Below are 27,393 nucleotides of genomic sequence, written 5' to 3'. Positions count from 1 at the left end.
ACTAGTCCTTCTCTCTATGGCCGCCAGAGGGAGACCAGCAGTTGGACAAAAGGTCCTTCTCTGGTTGAAAAAAATAAATAATCACTAATTCTCACTGTCATTTATTTATTTTGTTTACTTTGTCATTAATAAATGTAAAGTTATTGTTGCAAGTTCTATGAAAAAGAAATCCAGGGACCCCCCCTTCTTAAGGGAGACTCAAAGCTTTTCAAACAGAGAAGATATTTCTTTGAAAGATGAATAGCATGCCATGCCTGTAAGGTAATAAGGCCCATATAATGCGCTGGATCGTAATGTGAATGTAAGGTCTTCAAAGGGACTCCAAACAAGACTGCAGGAGAATCAGGTTTTAGACCAGGATCTTGTCCTAGAAAGCCAGTGTCCATTACACAAGCACAAACATACACACTAAAACAGACAACATTAGTTGCATCAGGCGTGTTTGTTCAGCACAGTTTGGTTATTCTTTTGCTCACTGACCCTCCAGGACTGGAATCTGAACAGCCCCGTACTAGATTAATAAAGAGCTTGTTTTGGGGCATCAAACCAGACAAAAACCAGCATGTCTGAAGCATGTTAAGGTGGTTGGCAGAGTGTTTTTAGCTCTAAAAACTTTCAACTTCTAATGCAGACATTTAACAAAAAAGAAACCCATTAGGATAATTGTGGAAATTACTGGCAAAATCCACTAGAGGGAGACACTGCTACAGTTCTGAATAGTGGAGTGTATCCAGTGCAGACATTTAAAAATAGAAGGAGAATAAATATAAAGAATACACATTTTTTTAAAAGAGAATTTTATTACCTGGAAAGTGATATGAACTTTAAGCAAATAAAGTTCAGAAAAGAGTACCATAAAGTCTGATAGAAATTTATTTAAGGAAGGGGACTCAAACCTATGATAACCACGTACTGTAAACATTTACATACCACGAAAATACGTTTACATTTATTAAAACCTTTAATTGATAAATATATAACTTCATGTTATTGACTCCTCCTGCTAGTCTGTGATAGTAAATAAGTAAATACTGTGATTATTAAATAAAAATGGCATGTATAAAATTAGGGTTTATGTTCAGTTTAGAAACTTACTGCAATATTTAAAATAATATTGTTGAATTTTTGTAGCCCTACCCGTCACACTAAGTCTCCAGGGACACTGGGACGAAGACAGATTTAAACCTACTTTGCTGTGAATCTGAGTCATATTCACAGGGTTCAAATATAAAACTTGACTTCAGATTATCTTAGAATTGATGCCTGATTAAAAACAAGTAAATACAGAGTAGACTCCTAAGACAACTTACTGAAAGAAATAACATTAACCCTAATATCTACACTGACTTGAGCTTACATTGTGACCGTATTCCAGTTGATGTTAAACCCCTCTACATGGCTTGATTGTTAATTCAGGCACAAAATGAACACGTACACTATGGAACCCATTTGGTGTGACCCGAAAGTTACCAGAACACCACTGACAACTCTTAAGTGGAAGAGAAGATGACGGTGACACTGAAGGCAGAAAAGTGCTGAATAAAAGCCCATTCACAGTCTGTGATGGATTTGGAGCATCAGGGTTTGAGGAGTCCTCTCTCCCGGGTTTGCTGGCTATGAACGCTAGGCACATATGAACTATATAATTAGCAGCAGAGAAGAATTAAAGGAGGTATGCGGGCGGGGCTTGTTTAATCAAACATGCTTCTTCTAGTGGGACTTGGAGACGTCTTCCTGCCAAGTCGAGGTGTTCCCTGGAGAAGGAAAAAAAAAAAAAAAAAAAAAAAGATATGGTGAAATGACATTCTGGGAAGTTCTGCATCATGATTCAGAGGCAACCAGTGATGTATCGGGATTTATCTGACAGCATCCAAAATGAATACAGCATAGACATACTTATCTAATCAATAAATATGTTTTTATCGTACTCTGTCAGAAACAAAAACAAACATGTAGAAGAAAGTCATATTTAGCTGAAGACTTTTTTTCTTATTTATTTATTATGAATTTAACTTATAAACATTAAAACTTGCAAAAATTTGTAAATGCACATATATTACCAGTCAAAAGTTTGGACACACCTTCTAATTAAACAGTCTTTTCTGATTTTTATTTCTTTCCACATTGTAAAACAATGCTGAAGTCATCCAAAATATGCAATAATCTCCTTTGAACGGTTGATTTTAAGATGTGTGCGCTACTTATAGTTCTAACAAATCCCAGACATCCAGTTTCCCACTTCGGAAATGACATAATTCTGACCAAATTAGAGATTAGAATGGAATGCTAAAATATTTTAAATAAACCTGTTCAAATTCCATACAAGTCCTCTTCGACATGCTGCCTGTTCATTCAATCTGAATAAACTGAATTAATGTTGGAAATCACCCAGCACTAGTTAAAGCTTGACGGTATTCACTCACATCACAATGCTGGGGAACATCCTGTTCCGAACAGTAAGAATTCCATTACGTGTACCGTTACACCCCTAATACAAATATAATATGTAACAACTAGATGCACTGGACTTATAATGTTGAAATATTCTGGCACATTTAAAAAGTCTTCAGTGCTGTAGAAAAATGTATGCTGTGGCCAAGATCAGATAACACTGGCATTAAACATTACTTATGTCTATTAGCTACATGTAGAAGTTTACTAAACAGAAGACGTGTTCGTATGATTACACAAAAAACATGGATTGCTTGTTGTAATGCTTTTTTAATAATTGTAAAATGTTTTCTAGTTAATTTTATGAAGAATGTTTAGGAAGAACTTTTCAAAAGTAATACAGTATTTGACATTTTATTGAATGAGGAATATGCAAATACGATTGCAATATGAACTTATAGGCTAAGAAGTTCTCTTTCATAAGGTTTAACGTTTTCCCTTGGGATTTTGCAATCTCCCTTGGGAATTGATAAAGATTGATATTATCTTATCTCTTATTTAAATAATTAGACTACAATAAAATGTTTAAATACCTTTTCCAAAATATACTATCTCTAATTGGGAATCTTAAAGTGCCAAAACTTTTTTTTTTTTTGTCTTTTATCTCAAAACAGCTCATCATCCAAATACAACACTAAATTTTATGATGTGTCAATACAAAGCCTGCTGTGTTTGAAAGCGTTATTTAATGTCTTGTGATAAAAGATAATGATTAGGTCAACAGAAGACTCCAGCATGCACTAAATAAGACAGTATTAGTGTGTTAAAGCAGACGGTTCTACAGAACGCAGACAGGAAGGAACTTACTGGTGACTGCGCTTTGGAGAAGTTGACATGGGCATACAGCAACACTGCAATGTCTTTGTGTCCAGCTTCCAGAGCAATGGACAGAGCAGTACTGTCATCCTGAATCACACACACACATGCATATTAGTGTAGATTTCTGTTAAATTTTTTTCACTTATAAAATTAATCAGTCAGTAGCTAACCCTTGAGTCAGTCAGCACAAGGCAAATCATGAATATAAACATAATCATGATGCAACCTGTTCTCATCGTGATTGACATCGATATGATTTTGTTTGTTAGCTCACATTGTCGTGGAGTGTGGCATCACAGCCCGGCTGAGCCAGTAGCAGCTTGACTATCTCCACGTGCCCGTGCTCACTGGCGCACATGAGCGCCGTGGAGCCCTCATCGTCCTGAATGTTGACGTCAGCGCCACAGGCCAGCAGTGCCTTCACCATGTCCATTCTGCCATGACTGACTGCCAGCATCAGCCCTGTCTGACCAGCCTAGAGGACAGAGTTAAGGGGTTAATAATAAGGCTAAAAAGCACTTGACAATCATCCGTCAATTTAACAGGAACATGTGTACACCTGCTCATTTATGCAGTTATCAAATCAGCCAATAATGTCTGCGCAGCACAATGTAGAACATCACACAGCATCAAGTACAGGTCAAGAGCTTCTCTTGTTATTTTTCCACATTAAACATTTGAATGTGATCTCTGTGACTTTACCTATGACATGACTGTTGGTCAAAGTTTCTGAGAGTCTATGCCCGTGATATCCTAAAAATTCTTCAACTTCAAAGCTCAAACTAATCTGGCCCTTCCACTCTTCTGAGCTCTCTTATAACAAACCACAATTCATGTTTTCTGTTTCACACACCATACTGTGTAAACTCTTAAGACTCAAAGTTCAGCAATTTCGTAAATACTTAAACCAGCCCACCTGGCATCAATAACCATGAGAGCAGTCAGGGGTAGCTCAGTGGTCTTGGAAACTATGGTTTGGATTGTCCCAGGTTCAAATCCCACAACCATCAAGTTGTCCCTTAACCTGCTCAGATGTATAATGAGATAAAAATCTAATGCCAAATGTCTAAATATAAATGACATGGCTTTTCTTTATTCTGATTTTTTACATGAATGCCAATTGGCTGATTAGACAACTGTACATAATAAAAGGTGTAAAGATATTCCTAATAAAGTGGACAATTGGTGTACAGTAGGGCAAAAAAGTATTTAGTCAGCCACCAATAGTGCAAGATGAGAGAGGCCTGTAATTTTCATCATATGTATACCTCAAATATGAGACACAATACAAGAGAGAAAAAAAACCCCCAGAAAATCACATTGTAGGATTTATAAAAAAGTTATTTGCAAATTATGGTGGAAAATAAGTATTTGGTCAATAACAAAATTTTATCTCAATACTTTGTTATTTATGCTTTGTTGGCAATGACAGAGGTCAAACGTTTTCTTTAAGTCTTCACAAGGTTTTCACACACTGTTGCAGGTATTTTGGCCCATTCCTCCATGCAGATCTCCTCTAGAGCAGTGATGTTTTGGGGCTGGCCCTGGTCCCTTTGCAGAAAAACAGCCCAAAAGCATGATGTTTCCACCCCCATGCTTCACAGTAGGCATGGTGTTCTTTGGATGCAACACAGCATTCTTTCTCCTCCAAACACGAAGTTCTATTTTGGTTTCATCTGACCATATGAAATTCTCCCAATCCTCTTCTGGATCATCCAAATGCTCTCTAGCAAACTTCAGACAGGCCTGGACATGTACTGGCTTAAGCAGGGGGACACGTCTGGCACTGCAGGATTTGAGTCCCTGGCGGCGCAGTGTGTTACTGATGGTAGCTTTTTGTTACTTTGGTCCCGGCTCTCTGCAGGTCATTCACTAGGTCCCCCGTGTGGTTCTGGGATTTTAGCTCACAGTTCTTGTGATCTTTTTGACCCCACAGGGTGAGATCGTGCGTGGAGCCCCAGATCGAGGGAGATTATCAGTGGTCTTATATGTCTTCCATTTTCGAATAATTGCTCCCACAGTTGATTTCTTCACCCCAAGCTGCTTACCTATTGCAGATTCAGTCTTCCCAGCCTGGTGCAGGTCTACAATTTTGTTTCTGGTGTCCTTTGACAGCTCTTTGGTCTTAGCCAAAGTGGAGTTTGGAGTGCGATTGTTTAAGGTTGTGGACAGGTGTCTTTTATACTGATAACGAGTTCAAACAGATGCCATTAATACAGGTAACGAGTGGAGGACAGAAGAGCCTCTTAAAGAAGAAGGTACAGGTCTCTGAGAGACATAAATCTTGCTTCTTTGTAGGTGACCAAATACTTATTTTACTGAGGAATTTACCAATTCATTCATTAAAAATCCTACAATGTGATTTTTTGGATCACATTGACATACAGACAATCGACTGACCTGGCTGGCTTTTGCATTGACGTCCCCTTTGCTGAACAACTCCTCCACCACCCTCATGTCTTTTGGCGCCTCGACAGCAGCTAACGCAGCTAGCATGATGGGGGTATATCCTGCCTTGTTTTGTTGATTGACGTTGCAGACATCTGTGACATAAAGAATGGGAACCAGAATATCAGAGAGGGTTCAGAGGCCACTCATCATGTTCAAGGATGAAGGGCTTCCTTTGTTAGCCATCAAGAGGGGAAGGCACTCTACATGCAAACCTTTGAGAGAATGTATTTTTTGAGGGGGAAAAAAAGGAAGTTGAGGGCTAAAGCACTGATTTATTGACTGGCAGTTGGTCCAAGCTCTAAGAATAAAAGTGAAGAATAGGGGGCCTCACTTGGGACACAGGGTATCAGGGACTGGAGAAGCTTGAAAGGAAGCTGACAATGGGCTTTTCTCTCTAATAAATGCTGGCACCTCATCAGGAACAGCATTATGGGATATTTATAAAAGAACTGAAGAAGAACCAGAGAACAATGACTTTAAAAAGCCCACTTATCCAGTTCTTTCAGAGGGGTTTCTAATGGAAGATTAACAAAAAAGTTTTATGAATGTATTCATTGCCGCATAGTGAAATTTCTCAGTTTGCCTGAGAAAACCTTGAATGTGGTTGATGAAGTCGATAAAGATAGGTGTTGTGAATAAATACAGTATATATTTTTTGCATATGTTTCACACATAAATGATTCAAATCATCAAACTAATTTTAATACCACACAAAGATAACCCAATTAAATGCAAAATCTAGTTTTTAAATGATGATTTCATTTATTAAGAGAAAAAAGCTGTTCAAACCTGCCTGACCCTATGTGAAAAAGTAATTGCCCCTAAACCTAATAACTATTTGTGCTACCCTTGGTGCCTGCAACTGCAATGACTCTTTCACATCGCTGTGAAGGAATTTTGGCCCACTCTTTTTTGCACAATTGTTTTAATTCAGCCACATTGGGGGATCTGACTGCCTTTCTGAAAAGTCATTATAGAAAATATTCTTCCCAACTTGTAAGAAACTTTCACAAGGAGCTCAAATTTTTTCCAGTCTCCCTCATCCTTGTGCAACTTTCTACTTGCAGGGTTACCTCCTGTGGTGTGTCCCAAACCAGGCATTGAAAATGTTGCTCCTCACCTGTTTCATAAACTCTGACATTCTTTTATTTGACTGTTCTAATAAGGTCACTCTTCTGGCTTGTTGCAGCAAGGATGAAATTTAAACATGTCCTCACAAAAGCTTTGTACCACATTATACACGGCCTTTACAATTTTCCAATCTGTGGTTAAAAATTACACCTACTGTTTTGAGAATTTTAGACCTTGTTGGCCTTTTTATGATTTCAATCGTCCTTTCCTTACTACCTGGAGAACTTACTGTATAAGCCGGCATTAGTTTCTAATTAATCAAACCTTCAGGTTGTCTATGTGTATACGTGCTTCGTATTCTTGTGCCCATGTATAAGCGCATCTGTGAAATGACCATATGTATAAAAAATAAAATAAATGGTGTTAACTGGTTACCTGCATCCAGCAGCTTCTTGACAATGTGGAAGTTGGAGTGGGAAACACTGTAGTGCAATGCTGTGTTGCCATTGCCATCAGCCATGTTGACCACGTGTTGCAGCAGCGTGTGTGAGACGTTACGGAAAGCGTTCAGGTAGTCCTCCACCATAGTGGCAACTGCTGTCTTCTGACTGGACACACGGAACCACTCGTGCTGCACCGTGTTCATGCATGTTCTCTGTGATACGAGACAAACGAAAGGAGGAATAAGTGCTACAACAATTGAAGTGTAATTGTTTGAGCTGTAGGTAATATTAAGAATTAATAAGTGTTTAATACTAATTAGGGCAACTGCATTAATGAGAATGAGCTAAAACAAGAAAAATGAACAAATCATTTCTTATTAAATAAATTATATGAAAAAAAAAACAAAAAAAAACACAACATTGCATTCCTTCCAATAATCACTCAAATCCAACAAAATCCACTCCTCATAATAAACTCAACTCTTAATTCTTTTTAAAGAATCCTAATTAGAACTAACAATGGTCATTAAAGCCATTTTATTATTTTTTATTTTAGGAATATCAGTTGGCTATGGATTTGGCTGAACCCTGCCAGTACACAGCTAGATCTGGCTCCAATCATTGCTTTCCACTCTGATTTGATGTTCCTCTAACATTTTTTCCACTACATTAGTCAAAAACAAGCCTGTTAGAGTTACCCCATAACTGCCTTAAGCGGTAAGGCATTAGGAACTATTCAAAACCTGAATTTGATTTCAGGAACCCCTCCCCTCTTATTATTTTTTTTTATTTTAAGTGCTTAGAAAAACAGAGAGAATTCTGAAATAGACATAAATTTTGGATTATGCAGGTGGATTTCGCAAGTAGGGCTGTTTTTTATGTTAATTTTTTTTTTAACTCACCACATCTTTACTGGATAACGACTTCACGTCACTCAGGTGAGAACATGGCATGCAGACAGCTTTTTTTCGTTTAAACCACTCATAAAAACAGACACCCCACACCAGGCTCAAACTACAGGGTCCTCCAAGTCTACGGAGTCCAGAACTTCCTTATTTTACATGGGTTTATATACCTGACAAGCGCTTCATCGCTCCTCCTTGTTTCTTTGTTTTATTTAGATTTTATTTAATATTCAATATTATAATATATGTGAAGTCATATATGTTAATATGTTCGGCCCCGTGGGGTGGTAACTCCCAACTCCATACTCTTTTTTTTTTTTTTTACTCCAAATAATAAGTAAAAAAATTACATTCTCCTTTTATCTTTTTTTTTTTCCAGAGAGAGAGAGAGAGAGAGAGAGAGAGATAGTTTGGTTTGTTCCTCTTTTCCTAACCAAAATATCTGATTCAAAAATTACTGATCCATTGGATTATGCAGGTGGATTTCACAAGTAGGGCTGTTTTTTATGTTTAATTATTTTATTTTTTTTAACTCACCACATCTTTACTGGATAATGACTTCGCATCACTCAGGTAGGTTTTGAGAACATGGCATGCAGACAGCATCTTTTCGTTTAACTCATGCCTAGAGAGTTGAGAAAGAAAATACCCATTATACCCGAGACCTTATTCCTTCCATCGGAGAGAATTCTCCAACCGTGATGGTAAAGATATTTCAGACCGTCTACCTCTCTCGTGTCTCCTGATTCTCCTGGCCAGAACTTTCCACATCTCTCTTTACATCGCCTGCTCCCTCATTACTGAACTGATCATTCCTCCTGTCCTTTGTAGTTTTTTCCAACCCCAACCCCTCTGTTTCATCCTCTTCTCCCTCAGAGCCTGAAGAGCTGCTCTCCTCAGAGCTGGATTCATCACTTGAGGTTGACTCATATCTGAATAAATACATAGATGTATATATATATAGGTAATATCAGGGTTATAAAAATGAACAGAACAAACATTGCACAAAAAAGACATTACTCTAGACTGATGAGTGTGAGCTCTTACCCTCCATTCACACCAACAAACTGCAAATTCTTTTTGGTGCTTGTGGAAACCTGGCGCCCGTCTTTCTTCTTCATGATGGACTTCAGGGCACTCTGGCTACCTACAAAGAGGGAAAATTAATATTATGTATTAGGCATGATTAAAGCGAATACTTTAACTGTGACATAGTTTCTAGCTTTGAGTATGCATATGCTGGATGTTCAGACAGGTTTCCATTAAAACCACAAGGTGGAGCACTGAAAAATATGTACTCCTGAAGTGAACAGAAAAACAAACAAGTCACACCAGGACTTGATATGAGCCACGATTCAACACTTGACAATGTTGTTTGGCATCCAAAGCACACCATGTCATTTTACTGCGATTGCAGGGAAATTAGCAAGTTTCCTTAACATTTCCAGCAAACACTAACCACTAATCAAGACCAAACGCAGGATTCTGCCAAGTTCTACATGTTTCTTGACTGAAACAACTCCCAACGTAAACAAGACCATGTTAGAAATACAAAATCAAACAGTAATGCATGAGTTTTAAAGAAAAGCTACCTTTTAAAATTAAACACATGGGCTTAAAAAAATTTAAAAAATAAAAAAAATCAACACGCTACAGAAACCTGTCCAAAACCCAAACTATCCCAAACATTTTAAGTACAGGCTTTGTGCTGCCAAATACCCCAGAGGACCTCCGCCTCTCTCCACACAGCCGAAGAAAAACACAGTCCTGTGAACTGCCAGAACATGCCTTACACATGTGGCCTCTGCATGCATGCAGTATACGGCAAAAGCAGACGTTATAGACATTTACTTCATTTTCACAGCTAAGAATAGAGGTCTATAATTTGCACACAACAAGACCTACACTATTCAGCCACCTTTCTAAAACGGACCATTGGATTAAAAGGACATTTTTTGCACCCAAATAACAATGTTTAACTGTATATATATATATATATACATATATATATATTTTTTTTACCATGTAGAGCAGTGGACATCTGCTGGTCCATATGGCTTTTCTGTAAAGCCGCACTCTGCTCATGGGACACGGTATCCTCTGCACACACACTTTCTGTATGAGTGACCTCCAGCTTTGCACTGACCCGATGAGAGCTGGCAATCTGGGAGTCTGAGCAAAAAGAATAACATTCACTATAGTTATTGCATGACCAAAATTATAGTATACACTTACATTTATTTGAAATAAATTAACATGACAGTAAAATATGAGGAACATGTTGATGCATTTAAACAACCGATTCTATTTTTCACTTATAGGCACAAATAATTGCACTACACTATTACAAAGCAAAATACATGTTAGAACACAACTGGATCCATATTCATTGCAATCACTCTTGCTTTCAGTTTTTCTACTGTACGTGTTTTTGTAGTGCAAGACATTCTGACGTTTTAGCCTCCAAAAATGCATATTCTTGGCCTGACATGCAGGCACTTGAAACATTTTTGTATTTCTCTAGAGGAGGCACAAACATTGTTGTTTCATTTTTTACAGCGCTGATTCATTGTGTACGACAAAAAATCTGGTCTGAGTTACTGAATGTCATACTGGCAATAAAAGTTGTATCGTCTTAAATTATTTACTGCTACATCTTTACAGCATTGCTTTAAACATGTGCCAGTACACATATTTTTTAGATGCAAATTTTCGAAAGGCAGGAAAATACAACAATATAAAATATAACTACAGTCAATCAAATTTTCCTTGACTTTTTGATTTTTTTCTTCTGATTTATTATTTTTTTAAGTTGTATAAAAGGAAAAAAAGAAAATGTTTCCTAAGAAAAAGTAACTGTTAAAGCAGCAGGGAAATTGACTTCATCAGTATAGGAATTCAAATGAAACATTGCATCATACTGAGTCAAACATGAGTTTAAGTGTTGCACAATGTTCAGCATGAGCGGAATCAATCTGGAAACAACAATTCACAAAGGACATTACAAATTAGGTTAATTTCATTTACATTTAAATGGGGATGAATACAGTCCCGTCAACAAAAAATACCCATTTCTAAATAGCTTCCATTTCAACTCCTTGCATTCTTCAGGATTTTTTTTTAAGGGCTGTCAGAACCCACATAGTGATGTTTTTCAGATCGGACCTGAGTCACTTTCGTATGTGGTCGTAGATCTGCTATATATTCAATACGTGGTTGTTCGCCATGAATGAGAACGGGCAGATCGGAATTCATGCAACTTTTTGCCTCTTCATGCGTGGGGAGCTCGCTGATGTCATCAGTCAGCACCGGCATGCACGGGGATTTTACAGCGGTGCAAGCAATAACTGATAAAACAGCTAAAGCCAGGCATCTGTCATTCTTCCTTCTTTTGGACCTCAATAAATACAGCTGACTAACAGCTTGCATCCTACAGAGCAAAATCCCACACATATTTTTGCTAAAATTGCATCCATTGTTTGAAATAAATGAGTGGTCAGACAAATATGATTTTTTTCAACTCAGTCGAAGCAAGCAGAGTTGCATCAAGATGCACGTTTCATCCACATTAGAGCCAGATAAAAGTCACTTATAATTATGGATGTAAACCTTACATGACATGCAAAAATCCATGTCTTGAAATTGCGTTGTGGCTTGTAATATAAATGTAAACTAGGTAGTGATTCATTGGACATGATGGCTTATAATCTGTTTACTTGCAAGACATTAAAATGAATATTTACATTGTTTTTATTGAAAGAATTTAGCCTGAACTAAACAACCAACTGTTATGACATTGAAATATCTTTTTTTTTTTTATGATGAAAAAACATGACTAACCTTTCCTGACATTGCCAGAGTCTGCTTGCAGACCCCCGAGCCCCAAGTTGTGGAGATCCTCAATGCTGCCGTACTTCATCACAGAGTTGATGGATGACAGAGTGGTAACCAACTCACTGTTGATGGAATTGAACTGAGACTGTTGTGGTGGACCAAATGCATCTGCCAACTCACTGTAATTCTCAGCCAGCAACATCTGTTGCTCCTGAAGAAGCTTCTGCACTCTCTCTATATAGTGATCCAAGTCAACGTGAGTACCAGGCTTGTTTTCTGAAGTGAGAGGCTCTGCAGTGACCACTGGGTCAACGTCCATGCTTTTTTCCACTTCTTGGATTAGTGGTTGAAAAGGGCCACAAGCTATGCTCCGTGTCTTAAGACCAACCAAAAAGTTCTCATCTATGCTAGTAAGCCCAACTCCACTGTCTTTGGTTTTAGAACAGGTTACCTTTTCAGTAGTCTCATCTGAAGCTGTGGTACCAACTGCAATGGAGCGAGACTTTACCGCGGTCTGTGTATCTTTTACAAGTCCATCGCCAACAGCGACAGTGCGAGTCTCCAATGGTACTGTGTTGGTTTGCTTGTCTTCAGAAATTTGTTGAGTGTTCATGCATGAATCAGTAAGAACAATGCACTCAGTGTTAGTGAAGTTATCTACAGTATTTAATTCTGTGTTTGTATGTTGAGAAAACACTGCGGGTAATACCATTACAGCCGAGTCCATTCTACTCACAGGGTCAGTCACTGTGGCTTTGGACACCACCTCTTTAATCGGACTAACCAACACATCTACTGTGCAATCTCCACACCCAATGGACCTAAATACTTTTGCCGGTTCAGATTCTGTCTTAAAAAGGTCTAAACTTTCCACACTCAACTGAGTGTTCACTCCCACCTCACACGTACATATTTCTACCCCCGATTCCTGATGGCACATTATAACCTCCTTTCCAACACACTTATCTTGAACCTCCACACGTTCTTGTACAACCCACCTATCCATTGTCACATCTGGACCCACAGCAATATGTTTTAAATCTGGTTTACAACAAACACCAACAGTGTGTGTTTGTGGCACGTGGCATGTGCTGACCTCATTGCATTCCGCATGATTCCCCACCCCTTGACTCTTTGTGGAGACCTTGGCCTCTACTGAAGTGCTATACATTTCAGGCTTTGCCAGTGAACCTTTGTCTAGTTTCTTCCTTGAGCCAGCCACCTGAAGCTCTAACTTTAGTTTGCCCATCTCCATTTCATGAGTGGTCTCTTTGAGCTGTACCTCCAATCTGTAGATCTTCTCCTTGAGAGCCTCAATGGTTTGGTGCTGCAGCTCTATTTCAGCCTCAGCCTCAGTGGTCATGCCCAGCATGGCCTCAGTCACCCCAACTCCTGTGCTCCTTGTTTCCTGCTCAGTCCCTACAGCAACATCCTTGCTCTGTCCTGGCAACTTCCTGTAGATTACTACATCATTCATGTTCTCATCTGCACCAACACCAATAGATTTACTTTCACGGTTCCATTGTCTATGCAAGGCATTTTGGTTTGTACTGTGTTGTATTTGGTGTAAGGCATGTTCTGAGTTCATACTGGTGTCCTGAATATTTCTCTCTAAAGCCTGTACCTCAGCCGTCAGTTGCCGAAATTCCTGTAGTCTTTGTGAGCTCTGTTCTACGTTTTCTGGCTCAACAATGTGCAGCTCGGAACCCGACTGAAGCTGGGCCACAGGCTCATACTGGTCAGCACTTCCTACACTGTAGGATCGCTTCCGAAATGCCCCCGGTTGGCCCTGCCCAGGTAGTTTTGAGTTCTTTATCTGTGACACGAGCTGTCTTTTTTCCTCCTGCAAAACAGAGATCTTAACTTGAAGAATAGGGATGGTTTTCACCTGCTCCTCAAGCTCTTTAAGTCGTTTGAGAGCCACCAGCATCTGATCACGGATGTTCTGAAGGTGCAGGGGGCTGATGTTAGTTACTGGCGTGGTCATACCTGAACTCAGTGGACTGTGACGTATTGAGCTCCCCATGGAGGATGTTAAGTAGAGATTGTATTCACCATTGGGCAGATGTCCATTATGCTGAGTAGAATTTGAACTAGGTGAGATCTGGCTTGCCCCATATGAGCCACCATAGGATGACAAAGAGCTACTGGAACCCATTCCCCCGAAACTGGCCAGCCGCCGACGGGGTGGCTCAGTTGCTGGTGGCTGCATGAGCAGCCGCTCCTGTTCTAATCGCCTCCGAGTCTCCATTAGTGTTTTCTCCACTTGGAGGTTTTGACGGGGGAGATGGGGTGAAGGCGGTGGCAGCTGCTGCTGCTTGGCCTCAAGAACGTTCAGAAAAGTCTGTGGGGCCTCATTGATTTGTGCAATGTGGCCCAGGGAAGCTAGCTGGTTCCGGGCTGCAAAGAAGACTGGTGACTGCTTGCTTTCATCACTGTTGGATGATGACAGAGAGTCGGTAGAGGTCCATTCAGCCTGACCAGACTGAGGGGGTGGCACAAACCTGGTCACTTTGGGTTTTCTCTGAATGTTTAGCTTCTTGATGGTGTTGCCCCTTTCGATGTCATCAACATACTTGAGGAAGTCCAAGTCTATCTGATACCCATATGGGGTTTCCAAACAATAGGGGGCCGCAGGGTCCTTGTCACCATCATCTTTATCTATGGAGAATAAGAAAGACAAAACCCATGAATGTAAATAAATAAAATTGAACCAAGCCAAAAAAAAAAAAAAAAGATTTTCTTCTTCAACGCAACACATACCCAAAAGCTATTTTAATGACTACTAAGCCTGTAGAAGGGGGAAAAAAATGCAAGACATTCATTTATCATTCCATTAACTTTTTAAAGTGTCTTTTAAGATTGAATAAACCACATGAACAAACTTGCATGGCATAAGCTCTCTATAGTAACTGACCAGCAAAATAAAGTCCCCCTGCAAGTAGAAACATGTAAACTCAATGTATGGAAAGCTGCACACATCAATCAATCAAGACAGCTCAAGGAACCAAATTGACATTATTGGCATGCCACTGAAAAACACAGATGTCTAACGAGGTCTAATTTAGTTTCCACGTCTCACAGTGTAGCAAACAGAACACCTTTGAGATATTATCAAGGCAACCTGAATAGAAACGAAGTCAAATATGGAACCATGTTTTTAATAACTTTGGTAAAGAATGCGTTCCAGGGGTGGAGTTCCAGGCAAATGTTGAGACCTTTCCCCTGCACCAAAAATCTAACCACTGCTTTAAAAATAAAAATTCATTCATTATCACTGCACAAACAATGAACGTCGTGACAGAGGAACAAAAACTTTACAAGCCTTGCGTATGCAGTACCACATTCCAAACTGCACCGAAGAGGATTCATGACATTTTCAGCCAGGCTTTTAAATCTACACAGTATTAAGCCTTATTCTCTTAGTATCTGCTGCTTAAAATAGTCACCAAAACATCTTAATTTAGATCAAAGTCATCATTTCTAACTTTTCAACAAGACAGGTCTGCCAGAGGAATTCCTGTATAAAGAGATCATTTAGAAAGGGCAGTCTGGGAATTTAACCCATAATTCTTCAAGGTCCACTTACCATGCATCAAACAGCAGTCCCTTTTTCGGAGCTCCAATACTTGGTTCAATACTTTTTGGCAGTAACAGACTGTAGGAACCAGAACGAGCAGGCTAAAGACAGGCACTTTCTCAATCCTCACTCCATAAGGGGAAAAATTCCACTATTGGTGTAAACTTAGCCAAGCTCCACTCAGCTCCCATAGGCTGGCTGCTTCAGCTATTCAGCCAATTACAAGGCTCATCCTCCTGCCCCTGCTTCCCTTGCAATATATTTTTTTTTCATACCCACTCTGCTCTGACAGGGAAGCCTTTCTTCAAGACAATGTTGCGGGCTATAAGTATAAATTATATAGACGGACAAAATAAAACAGTCCTCCTTTCAAACACTGAATCAAAAGGTTATTCTGAGTCTATTGTACCAAAAAGACAAATAAATGTGTTTTAAATAAAATGCCCGTTCAAACTCTTGGACAACAGCCATCTTACAGTACATGCTTGACAACAATCCCTAGCTTGTTGGAAAACAGGCAGACACAGAAGAGTATCGAAGAAGGAACAACTGAGCTCTGACCTCAGTGTGTGTGTGTGTGTGTGTGTGTGTGTGTGTGTGTGTGTGTGTGTGTGTGTGTGTGTGTACACGCGCAACCCGGGACACTGCAAAACCTGTGACTAATAGGGAGCACAAGGAACAAGTCCAACTAAAGCAGTAGAAATTTCACGATGCAACAATGCTGACAAACACACAAACCTCAAAGATATTGCGTCCAGTCAATACATCATTGCTTAGATCAGAAACAACATTTAAAGAATAAGTGTATCTCTGGTTGAAATTTAACTACCAGCTATCTCTGCAACCTGGTCTCAAAAAGATACACACTTAATCAATGCATAATATTTGTATTAAACAAAGGGAGAGTACACCATATGGTTCGCTCGCAAATATATCCCATTTGAAAATCTAATTTGTCCTCACCTGTTTGCTTAATTACCCCTGTCACCAAGTAATCACAGCACCAGTCACAAAGACGCGATGTTTTTGTCACGGCATATGTCTAGATAACTATTTAAAGGTGAGTAGCTAAAGCAGAAAGGAGGAAACAGAATCACCCAATAGGGTTGCAGTAAAAGATGACCCCAAAGATAGCTCCGGCTGGATTAGCAAACACACCAGACAGAGCGGCATGATTGTGTCATCACGGAGCTGTTTGTGAACAAACTCGGATTGAACTAATACAAGACGACATACAAGAGTGCGTGCGAGAGCTCACTTGTTCCAGTGGGAAAATTTATCTCTTCAAATTAAAGAAGCGCTTGTTAAAATGTTTTGATTTTTTTGAAATCATCTTGGACAGTTTTTTTTTTTTCATTTTGGTTAAAATGGAACATAGGAAATGAGCCAGTGTTTGGCTTTCAAATGACTTTTGAATAATGACGAAGCTTTATCTGTACTCAGAGACTCATCTCCACAGTGAATAGTCACGGTTTTCATCTAACATTTCTTTACAAACCTAAAAACGAAAGTTGTCTTGGTTTGATAATTTACCTTCACAATTAACCAAATACAAATAAAAAATAAGTTAAAATAGTCAACAACAGATAAGGCATTTGAAGAGTGCATCTATCATGGCACAAATATGACTCATAATAATAATAATAATAAATGGCAGAGGTCCTTGTAAGAATATCTGTGACACTTGCTCGAACCGCACTGTTATCGTGCCCCTTTTTCGAGGTGGATCTGCTTCCATGCAGCTGCAAACCAGTGAAGTCAAGCCAAGATAAAGTTTGAGGAATGGGAATATTTACTTTGGAGAAAAACTTTGCAAAGAAAGTGCAACATATGCAACTTTTTAGGTTGACCACACAAAAAAAGGAAAGAAATTAAATACAGGTAGCCAAGTTGAAGTTGAAGCTCACATTACTAATTGAAGATAGACATGCTACAAGTAAAAGTTTTTTTTAATTATTATTATTTTACATGTAATTATTTTCCTGATGAGGTCACTAAATAAACTCTATCACATAAAACGGTGGTACCATACTATGTTCTGTAAACCTCTTGTAAATTTCTGATTCATGTTTTTAGCAATCATGCTGAGAAGGAATTTTAGCAGTGGTCACTGAGGAGGAATGTTAATCATGTAACCATCTGGTTAAAATAAATAAATATATAAAATAAATCTTAAATTGGGAAAATTCAGCTCGAATCTTGAGACCGCAACTTATAAGCCCTCTTAACTTTTAAATGGAGCTACCTATTTTGTGAACATTCTACAGTATCTACTCTGGTTATCTACTTTTAGGAGGACTAGCCGTCACTACTGTATGTCATGATTTTGCTCCCATATTCAAGAACTTTTCTTCCTCTTCTACTTCTTCAGGGAATCAATAGTCCTCTGTAGACAACGTTTACGGTTTCACACAGTGGGATCCTGTGTGGCGCTTTCAGACAGGCCTTTAGAGGGCTAGCTCAGTGGAATCCGGCAAATGTTTGCAGTGAAAATAAAGAGCAGACAGTCGTGTTTGGCCTTGATTGAGCCCAAATTCATAATGTGGGAGAAAAATAAACATCGCGTGGCAGATCGCTTTACAAAGTGCAAATATCTTGGGAAGGCATCTCAGCTTTCAACGTTGACCTCGATGGTACTCACTTTCAGCCTTACCTGTATCAGTCCTCATAATAATGTTAACTAATAATGTTACGGTAAAACTATTAAAGTAAGAAGACCGTTAAAGTAAGCTTGGTAAGTGAAAAGGCAAAAGAAATAAATAAATCTGACAGCCTATGGAGATACCAGGCATGCGTCATGGTTCTTCAAGCATATTATCCATAGATCATCTGGGTTTGAAAACGTTTTGCACGTAAGTGACAGCTTTGATGGGTGTATCTTCAACATGACGATGTTAGAAAGACGCATAAGACCACAAGCAGACAAAATGAACCAGTTAGATTGGATGAAATTTAATTCCAACAGATAGACACAGAACTTGTCCTGACATCCCAACTAAATAAAAGTAGACCTATTTACTACCAACTCAAAAAAGTAAAGTGACCCATGAAAGTCATGAGTACAACCATTTGCACAACTCTCACACATTTCTTAATGCATTTAATACAATTCTCAACAACAAATTTCCAACACTTTTGCCTGAAATCATTTACCATTCAAAAGAAATTGTTAAAAGGCAACCATTCTGTTAGTCCACACTCACCTCTGGATCCGCAAATAAATGAAAGACAGCTCCATTTGGTGAGGAGAGCTGTGCAAGCAGTGCTGTAGCTGGTTACCACTGAGACGCTGCTCTTACACACGCATGCACTAAACTGAGAGAAAACAAGGGCCCTTTTTCCTCGTGCCGGTTTGGTATTTCCTGACCCGTCCCAAGGAAACCACGTCAGCTCGGAGTTTAATTACCCTAGGAATTCACGTCATTCTCTAGCAAACAAGCCGGCTCATTTAAAAAAAAAAATAAAAAAATTAAAAACACACACACAATGCATCCACCTGGCTGAACAGGCTAGGCTTAGGAGTAACACACATCCAGCCATATTTATACTCCTAATTTTAAGCTAACGGAGTTAACCATCAAGTCGAGCACATATGGAAGTCTATGGAGTGTACTGAGAGCGGACGCGCGGTTGTCCTGATTCTGGCTATTTACACCCGATGGTCCATGGAAGACCTGACTAAAACATTACCAGGTTTCAGCAATAAAAGTCTGCAATACTCCATATGTGAAATGGGATGGAAATGGTTGTGACAAGAGAGCAAACACCGCAGTTGGTGGTTTAAAATTATAATCAGGCCTTGTTTATTTCAGTGTACCATCAAGAATATGACCTGTGACAGGGACGTAAAAAATAACCAGAAGAACGAAGATGTCTTTGTGAATGGTTAGTTATGACGGGATTGAGTCTTTAAATTGAATACAGTCTTTCTGCAGATTTGGCAGAGGACCTACGACCTGCGATTATGCACCTCCATGATTATCATAATGCAGAGGAAAAGGACAGAAACCTAGAAATGGGAATTACAAATGGAATTGTGTATAAATTAACAATGCATCTAAGATTTCAGAGTTGAAACAATTAAACTCAAGCTATGTACGTCTAAAATATGGAGTCACTTTGGTATGTGGTAGAATGAAATGGTCTAAAGCAAAGTGGCTTAGTGATTTGCCACAGCTTTCCATTTTAACATCCAGCCAACCACTTTGTAACAGCCCGTACAGTAGTTATACCAAACTTAAGTCTACAGAATATACATAAAACACAAACTCGCTCATCATCTATACCACTTCATCCTGTATACAGGATCGGGTGGGGCCTGGAGCCTATCCCAGGGGACTTAGGGGTACCACCCTGGATGGGGTGCCAATCTTCACACGAAATGATCAATTATAAAAAGAACAGCTTTTTGAGAATCTTATTAAGAATGTGAAATTATGAAATAACTAATGTAAAGCAAAAAGCTGATTATCTTTAAATAAGATAAGTCGTCCAAAGAGGAGAAAACCAGCTTTATTGCCGATTACTGTATAAAGCCATTGTAAGAAAACTGACCCTCCTGAATGGAAAGGATTCCACTATTTACAGAGCTGTTAATCAGTTACAGCTCCACGTTGCCCAGAGCCACAGCTTAGCAACATGCTTCTAACAAGGTGCCTGGCTCTGGCTTCATTTGAAGTGCACAGAATAGACAAGACCTTTTGTTTTCCATTAGTGACAAACAGTTTTGTTCAAACATCCCAGAGCCAAAGTGACTGAACTGAAGACTCTTCACGCACATGGTCCAAGCTAGAATACAGACTGAGACTTCCATGTTAAACAAGAATCCTTCTGTGATCGTTTTATCAGTGCTTTTTTGATCAGTTCTGTGCTTTAATGTAAATCCCTGGTTACGCACAAACAAGAATTATAACTGGTGCAAATGATGTGTCCTTTGTATGATCCTAAGAAACAAATTAAAAAAACTACTAGCACTGGATTTGACTAATTTAATTTACGACTCAAGTAACAATGCATGAAAAAGTTCAAGTATTTTAAAATAAAATGCATATTTCTGTCTTTTCCTTTTTTCTTACCCATGTGTAAAGAGGCAAAAAATGTGTGCACATGGCCTAGCACGGCTGCCAGCACATATTTCACACCATGCTGAGAAAAATCCAGCTTATACCTATTTGTGTGCCCTTTAAAACCAGTTAAACTTTGGGAGTTTAAAATTCCTGTGTGCCATTTCGAACAATGCACAGATGTGGATAGTCCCTGTGGATTTAAATCTTTCTTGAAGCATATTGAACCATGGTTTAAAGAAAAAAGCAGGCTGATTAGTGATTTCAAATTTTAAAATGTGACTTGAATATTCTCTCCAAGATGATCAAGTAAAGAATTAGGTTCAAAGTATATTATGGTACATGGTACATAAAGTGTTCGCCCTATCATCCGGAGATCGCGAGTTCGATTCCCGGGTGATGCTGTAACCTCTCGCAGCCGGAGGTCAAAAGAAAGCTAATTGGCCGAGCTCTCTCAGAGGGGCGGGATGAGAGGTACTTAGTGCTCCCACATTAATCACGGCGCTACAGTCAATCAAAGCCGTCTGTAAGCTCACGCAAGCGAAAGCAGCGTATAGCTGCTCGAAAAGATGCCGTCGGCTGGCGCCACGTGGTTCGGAGAAAACACGCGATTAGGGGTGGGCGATATACCGGTACACCGGTATACACCGATAGAGATTTTGGTCTATCGTCTTAATCGCGGTTGAGATCACATGACGTTGCACGTTATGTAACCACCCAATACACATTCACTTCTATGGGAAGCCAAACACATCTAAAGTGAGACGAAACCGTGGCACCTGATTGAGCCGGCGTGGGCAGACCAAATATCCAGACCCGGTGGATCGCGCAACGCGGACCAACTTAAGCAGCGCTGCTCGAATCACAAACCTGCGCGACGCTGATAGAAATAGACTGCGCCGACCATCAAAATACATTTTACCCCTCTGGGAGGCGCATGTACACACCAGGCATGGCAAGGCGGAAACAATATTAAACGGTCCTGACATTTTAAACAAATTGTTTTTAAATTAAAAAAAAAAGGGGGTCGGGCTGTCCACTGGGCCGCGCAGATATTTGGGTTAATCATATGCCACGGTTTCATCCCACTTTTGATGTGTTTGGCTTCACATACACTTCGACAATGGAAGAAGACGGTGCAGCAGCAGTGAGTTTGCTTACATGGGACAAAACCAACAACAAGGAGATTGTAAAGAAAAAAGGTGCATCGTCAGTGTTGTGGAATTGGTTTGGGTATAAGAAAAGTGATACGAATGAGATGAACGTGATTTGCAAGGTACGCAAGTGTACTGTTTTAACAAGTGGTGGAAACACGTCAAACCTTTTCTATCATCTGAAATCCAAGCATCCAAACGAATATGGCCAAAGTAAAAAAATGCGGCAAGCCTCAGCAATTCACAGTTTAAATAAAATTACATTATGTAAAAGTTTCTTTGCGTTTGAATATTTATGCATTTCAGATACAAATTGCTATATTGTGATATACATCGTTATCGAGGTAGAAAATTGCTTCTACCGTGATAAAAGATTTTGGTTATATTGCCCACGCCTACACGTGATAGTCTTCAGCCCTCCCGACTGAGTGCTAGTAGTAGCTTAACTTTTTTGTAAAAAAAAAAAAAAAAAAAAAAAAAAATTATATATATATATCTGTTAGCATGTTAATCCAAGTGGTTTATGCTGAACTGTAACACAGCATTTGTTGACAGAAAAAAAAAAGTCCCGTCCCAGTTGGTAACTCTAAGGTAGACGAGTTAGCGAGCAGATGACATATGATCAAATCTGACAGCTCATTAATTAGTTCCAGTTAATCAACACTTTTCTTGGATCACAAAATGGGTCAAAACAGACAACGCACGACTGATCCACAGCAGTTGGATGCACTAATGAAGTGTACAAACTACACACACCCATTCTTTATGGCGCAAAAAAAAAAAAAAAAAAGTACATGATGTGTAATTTGAAATACAACTGTGGGGAAGTGGTCTTACCTGCAGGGGTGCCGTTATGTTGTGTAGTTTGGGCCATGGCTACAACCAGTCACTCTCAACCCCACACAGGTGCTGAATGGGGTCATACAAATGCCATGCATCAAATCCAGTTTACCATGCAACCTGATGACAAGAAACACACAACATCTAGGTAAAACATCATGCAAAGCACAGCAGCGGTATGCATGGTCAAAGTTAGAAAAGCTTATTGCATACAAATCAACTGTTAGTGCCATATGTGCTGGTTTAATGTCAGTCTGGTAATACACATAAAAATGAGTAAAAACATGCACAGGTCAGACATTATTATATACAGTTTATTACACAGTGGTTAAGGGTACTGACAGGATCAGACCTGTGTGTACCGATGGCAATCCATATGCAACATTGGTTGTGTATTTGCATTATTTTTAGACAGAATATATAAAAGGGATGAATGGATGGATCGGACTGAGGAATAGATGGATATGAGAGCCAGATGGACACAGACAGACACATAGATGGATAAATAGGTCAGACAGACACAAACAGATGGATAGACTGACAGGCAGAAGGACAGATGCATAAATAGAGACAAAAAGACAGATGGAAGGATAGACAGACGTCTAACAGAAGTTTGCACATTTATACATCGGTAACTGTTTGGCGTTCAATATAGGCACAATACAGTATAAACAGAGTAAGCATACTGGGTCAATACAAACTCTGCACATAAGGCCCTTATATCAGAGCAGAGCAGACCTCGTCTTCACTTTTTAAGTGGTGGGCAACAAAAACAACATCTCCATTTCCAGAGTGGTACCTCAGACAGCCTCTAAATAAACCTGGGAAAACTTTAAATGCGATGAGGTCAAATATAGACTGGGACGAACTAAGTTCTCGTCTTGAGCCAGGTCAACTGCTAGCGTAGTTTATCTCTGTTGTGAAAATAAACAGGGAAGGAGGCAGACATGAATCCCACCAATCAGGGGCCAGAACGAGGCTCTTTGACCATGTAATGCTAATCATGGAACACAGGGTCATCAATTCAAGTGCTAAAGTCCATGGTGGGAAAGCGTCCACGATGACTGCCACTACTGAACACTCTGATGCTATCACTAATGTTTGGAAAAGATACAAAGATGTGCAGACGAGGTCAAGCCTTAGTTTACAGCATGCTTAAAAAATTCCTGAAAAAACAGCAGGATGTAGAAGCCTGTGGCGCTGTTCCCAGAAGAGCAGATCAAAAACAATGTTAAACAATGCTTGATGATAATCTTTATAACCAGTGCCAAAAGTAACACAGAAAAAGTGGTACTTCCTAAAACAAACCGAGAACGGTGGAAAATATCAGCGCAGACCCGTGTGGTTACTCAAACAAATGTTTCTGATGTGCAACCAGCCTCAATCCCAAACGTCTTCCCATTAATTTCTGAGAATACGACATAGAAGCTGTGTTCTGTAAACCCACAAAAAAAAAAATGCAAGTATGTCTTTCAGACCAGTGAAAGAACATGGTCTGACGAACATGAACTGCACCAGTTTTCATTTACTTGGGCACACTTTCTCAACTTCACCACTCAATCCAAAACACACACACACATTCATGCTTCATTTAGTCATTCAACAATAAAAACCATAAGAAACAGCATAACCAGACAGCTGTGCAATGCACAAAACGTCTTGCTATTTAAAGTAAAAACTTGCCAAATCTCCCCAGGGTATCATACTCTATGACTCAATCATATCCGGCCGTACTCTGGCAGAAGGAAGGCAAAAAGCTTGAAAATGCTTCTTCCTTTCCCAGCAAAATTGCCAGTGTGGAAATCACATGATGCAGAACAGCCTTAACATTACAGCACTCATAATGCTGTTTAAACCTGACTGCAATGGTCACCGGACTGAGCAGCTTATTGCATATCAAGAACGATATATGCAATTCATCCTTATAGTAAAATAATAGGCGAATTCAAAGAACAACATTGAATGCACGACTGGTTCCACAGGGTCTGGTTAAAATATATATTTTTGATTAACAGCATGACTAAAGATATCACAATAAAACACATTACACTACATATCCATTTGCAAGGATGCTCAATATATAGACAGTAAGCGTTTCTGCAAAATCTTGTTAAATTGTGAGACAGTCTAATATCCTAAGGAGGATAGACTAGACAATCCACTATTCCTATTAAATCCTATCATCAATTATGATGCATTAAAGAAGCCATGATTTAAATATACACCCGGGGTTCAGAATAACTTCCTTATTTTTTAAACCGATGCCAGACATTTAATTAAAGTTAAAGTAGTACACCCAGCATATACTCAATATACAAAGCGACATAGACCTACCAGCTTCCTTCATCCTAAAACCCTTCCACTTCTGCAACAGTTAGCTGCAGGGAATACTCCGATCATAGTCCCGCACTAACCCGCTTAGCGCTGTGCCTAATGTGCTGCAGCCAGAATTAGCCGAGTTGCTGAGATGACAGTGAAATGATCTAGGTCCTATATCAGGAAATGACACATCCTGAACAGTCTGCACCCTGTAAAAGACCCTCAGGTAGAAAGACTAGCCGGGATGCCAAGACCACCATGTCCGCAAACTGTGACAGCACTAAAGCCTATTAATAGACGTTAAAGATATGCAGGAGATTTCACGCGAATCGGTGTAAACTTGCAAGGCACACCTACAAGAACACCCAACCCAGAAATGTCCTGACTGCAGACGAATTAAACAGCAAGTAAGATTTATTACATTGAAGATGCATTATGTCACAGGTGATACAAAAACATTGATAAATCATCTTGGACATGGTGTGTATGGATCACATGACACATGCGAGACATGGTGCCGTTTATGAGCAGAAGACTAGGCCATGTCCCTTAACCATGTTCCTTATCAGGAACACCAAAAAAATTAATGTAAAAAATCGAATTTCTGATTAATACCATACTCTACAATAAATAGGGGGAAATCATGGAGCTAGCTGTTCCACTGTTGGTGTGAGATAAAGGTGGAGACCTCAGCCAAGACATTCCTTGTCTCTAAAGCGCTGAAAGGAATCGCCTGACGGTTCCACCCAGACAGGGGCAAAATTCTACAGATGTGTGCAGGTCTATGCAAAGTACTGGTTCAGATCTATTAGGGAGGAGAAAAAAAACAAGAACTTCAGATAGGACTAAACATGCTGGATATGATATTCAAGCTAACATTAATACTAAACCTGTTTGAGCCACAGAATTAGATACACATGACAAGGCTTTTGGTTCCATGACAATTATGACTAAAGGAACACACATTCAGCAACAGTTCCAGCCCTTTAAATAATCTTCATGTGCAAATATTTAGAAATGTGGGTGATATTTCTATCCTCCCTTTACCCGTCACAGCTTGTTCACTCATAGACAACTCCACCAACCAAGAAGACACCCTCCTAATGGATTTCTTGCAGGTAAACTGGTATTAACAGTATGTTCTATGCCTTCCCAATCACTACCTGAGCTATTAACATTCACATGGTTGCTATGACACAAACAATGCCACTTGCTCACCCAGCAACAATTTCATTCCTGTATTTAGCACCTTGCTAAGCTAGCCTAGCCATAATTGATCCACCTTATCTACTTAATTTTAGGGCGTTTTCACTTTAGAGACCCGGGATCGTTACTGAGAAGATTTGACTCATTTTATTTAGTGCGAACACAATCATTCCATTTATTTATTTATTTATTTATTTTCCCCGATTTTCTCCCCAATTTAGTCGTGGCCAATTCCTCCCCGTCACTAGGGGGCTCCCACATTAAGGCGACTACTACCATTCAGCCAGATGGTAAGACTATCACGTGTTTCCCCTGAATCGCATACACCAGCCGACGACATCTTTTTGAACTGCTTGCTCACGCACCGTTAGGGGTAACACACTCGGAGGAAAGCGCTAGCCGCTCCTTTAGCGTGCGTGAGCTCACAGACGCCCCTGATTGGCTGTAGAACCGCCATTAATGTGGGGGCACAAAGTACTTCTCATCCCTCCCCTGTGAGAGAACTTGGCCAATCAGCTCTCTCTAGACCTCCGGCTGCGAGAGGTTACAGCATCACCCAGGAACCGAACAAGCGATCTCCCCGGATGATAAGGCGAGCAGATCAGACACAGATCGAATCAGATACAGAAGCCAAATGTACGCAAGATTGTATCCTAAGTGGATGCAACGTAATCAGTGCAGACTGTCTCTACCATAAACTCGCAATAGTTTCTCGATACAAGTACAAACCAAGTGTGCCTAGTAGGAAAGCACTCTGAAATCTAGCTCAGTGTGTTGATTAATGTGTAAAACTTAATAATAACCAGAAATCCATTTAACATACTGTTTTAAAAGTGCACAAAACCACACCAAACATGCCTTCCTTTTTCATGAGTGCAGATGTGCACAGCATGTGAAGTCTACTGCAAAACAAACGCCCTACTAATTCCCCCAAGTATCATAGGAATCAGCGTCTTGTGTAGGATCGTCCTGCCAACTCAATTCTTTAAGATTTTAATATGGATTTAACAATATTACTGATTGGTTTTTAAAAAAATATAATCATATGACGCCTTGTATGCAGAGCCATTAAACCTAGTAGCTCATACTCTAGCATAATGTAAAGAAATAGCATTGAGAAAAATAACAGAGCCATAATTATTTCTACTGTCAAAACACTGACGGTCTTCACTCTACCAGTCTCAGACAATTTAGCACCAACTGATTTAAATTAGAGACCTATTTTAAATCGTCCAGACATCAACACACCAACTAATT

General features: G+C 39.5%; 1 protein-coding gene across 7 annotated transcripts in view; it reads right to left on the bottom strand.

Annotated features, from left to right (window-relative positions):
- Positions 1-786: 786 nt before the first annotated feature.
- Positions 787-27,393, bottom strand: part of kank1a (KN motif and ankyrin repeat domains 1a) — a 48,375-nt gene continuing 21,768 nt past the window's right edge. Inside the window, exons 1-12 of one of the 7 annotated variants that reach the window (XM_053481015.1) lie at positions 24,946-25,155; positions 22,609-22,731; positions 11,981-14,635; positions 10,163-10,312; positions 9,188-9,287; positions 8,869-9,072; positions 8,678-8,765; positions 7,228-7,447; positions 5,671-5,813; positions 3,545-3,745; positions 3,259-3,357; positions 787-1,754 (exon numbers count right to left, since the gene is read on the bottom strand). In XM_053481015.1, the coding sequence (XP_053336990.1) occupies positions 1,692-1,754; positions 3,259-3,357; positions 3,545-3,745; positions 5,671-5,813; positions 7,228-7,447; positions 8,678-8,765; positions 8,869-9,072; positions 9,188-9,287; positions 10,163-10,312; positions 11,981-14,635; positions 22,609-22,645 (3,960 nt within the window). In that variant the 5' untranslated portion in view covers positions 22,646-22,731; positions 24,946-25,155 and the 3' untranslated portion in view covers positions 787-1,691. Of the gene's footprint in view, positions 1,755-3,258; positions 3,358-3,544; positions 3,746-5,670; positions 5,814-7,227; positions 7,448-8,677; positions 8,766-8,868; positions 9,073-9,187; positions 9,288-10,162; positions 10,313-11,980; positions 14,636-15,563; positions 15,678-18,757; positions 18,853-22,608; positions 22,732-24,945; positions 25,156-27,393 lie in introns of those variants that run through there. The other 6 variants (XM_053481014.1, XM_053481016.1, XM_053481021.1 and 3 more) reach the window with 6 other exon arrangements.

This window comes from Clarias gariepinus, chromosome 21, assembly GCF_024256425.1.
Source record: "Clarias gariepinus isolate MV-2021 ecotype Netherlands chromosome 21, CGAR_prim_01v2, whole genome shotgun sequence".
In the NCBI taxonomy this organism is placed as follows: Eukaryota; Metazoa; Chordata; class Actinopteri; order Siluriformes; family Clariidae; genus Clarias; species Clarias gariepinus.
The sequence above is the reverse complement of the archived record's forward strand: the minus strand, read 5'-3'. Positions and strand labels throughout refer to the sequence as shown.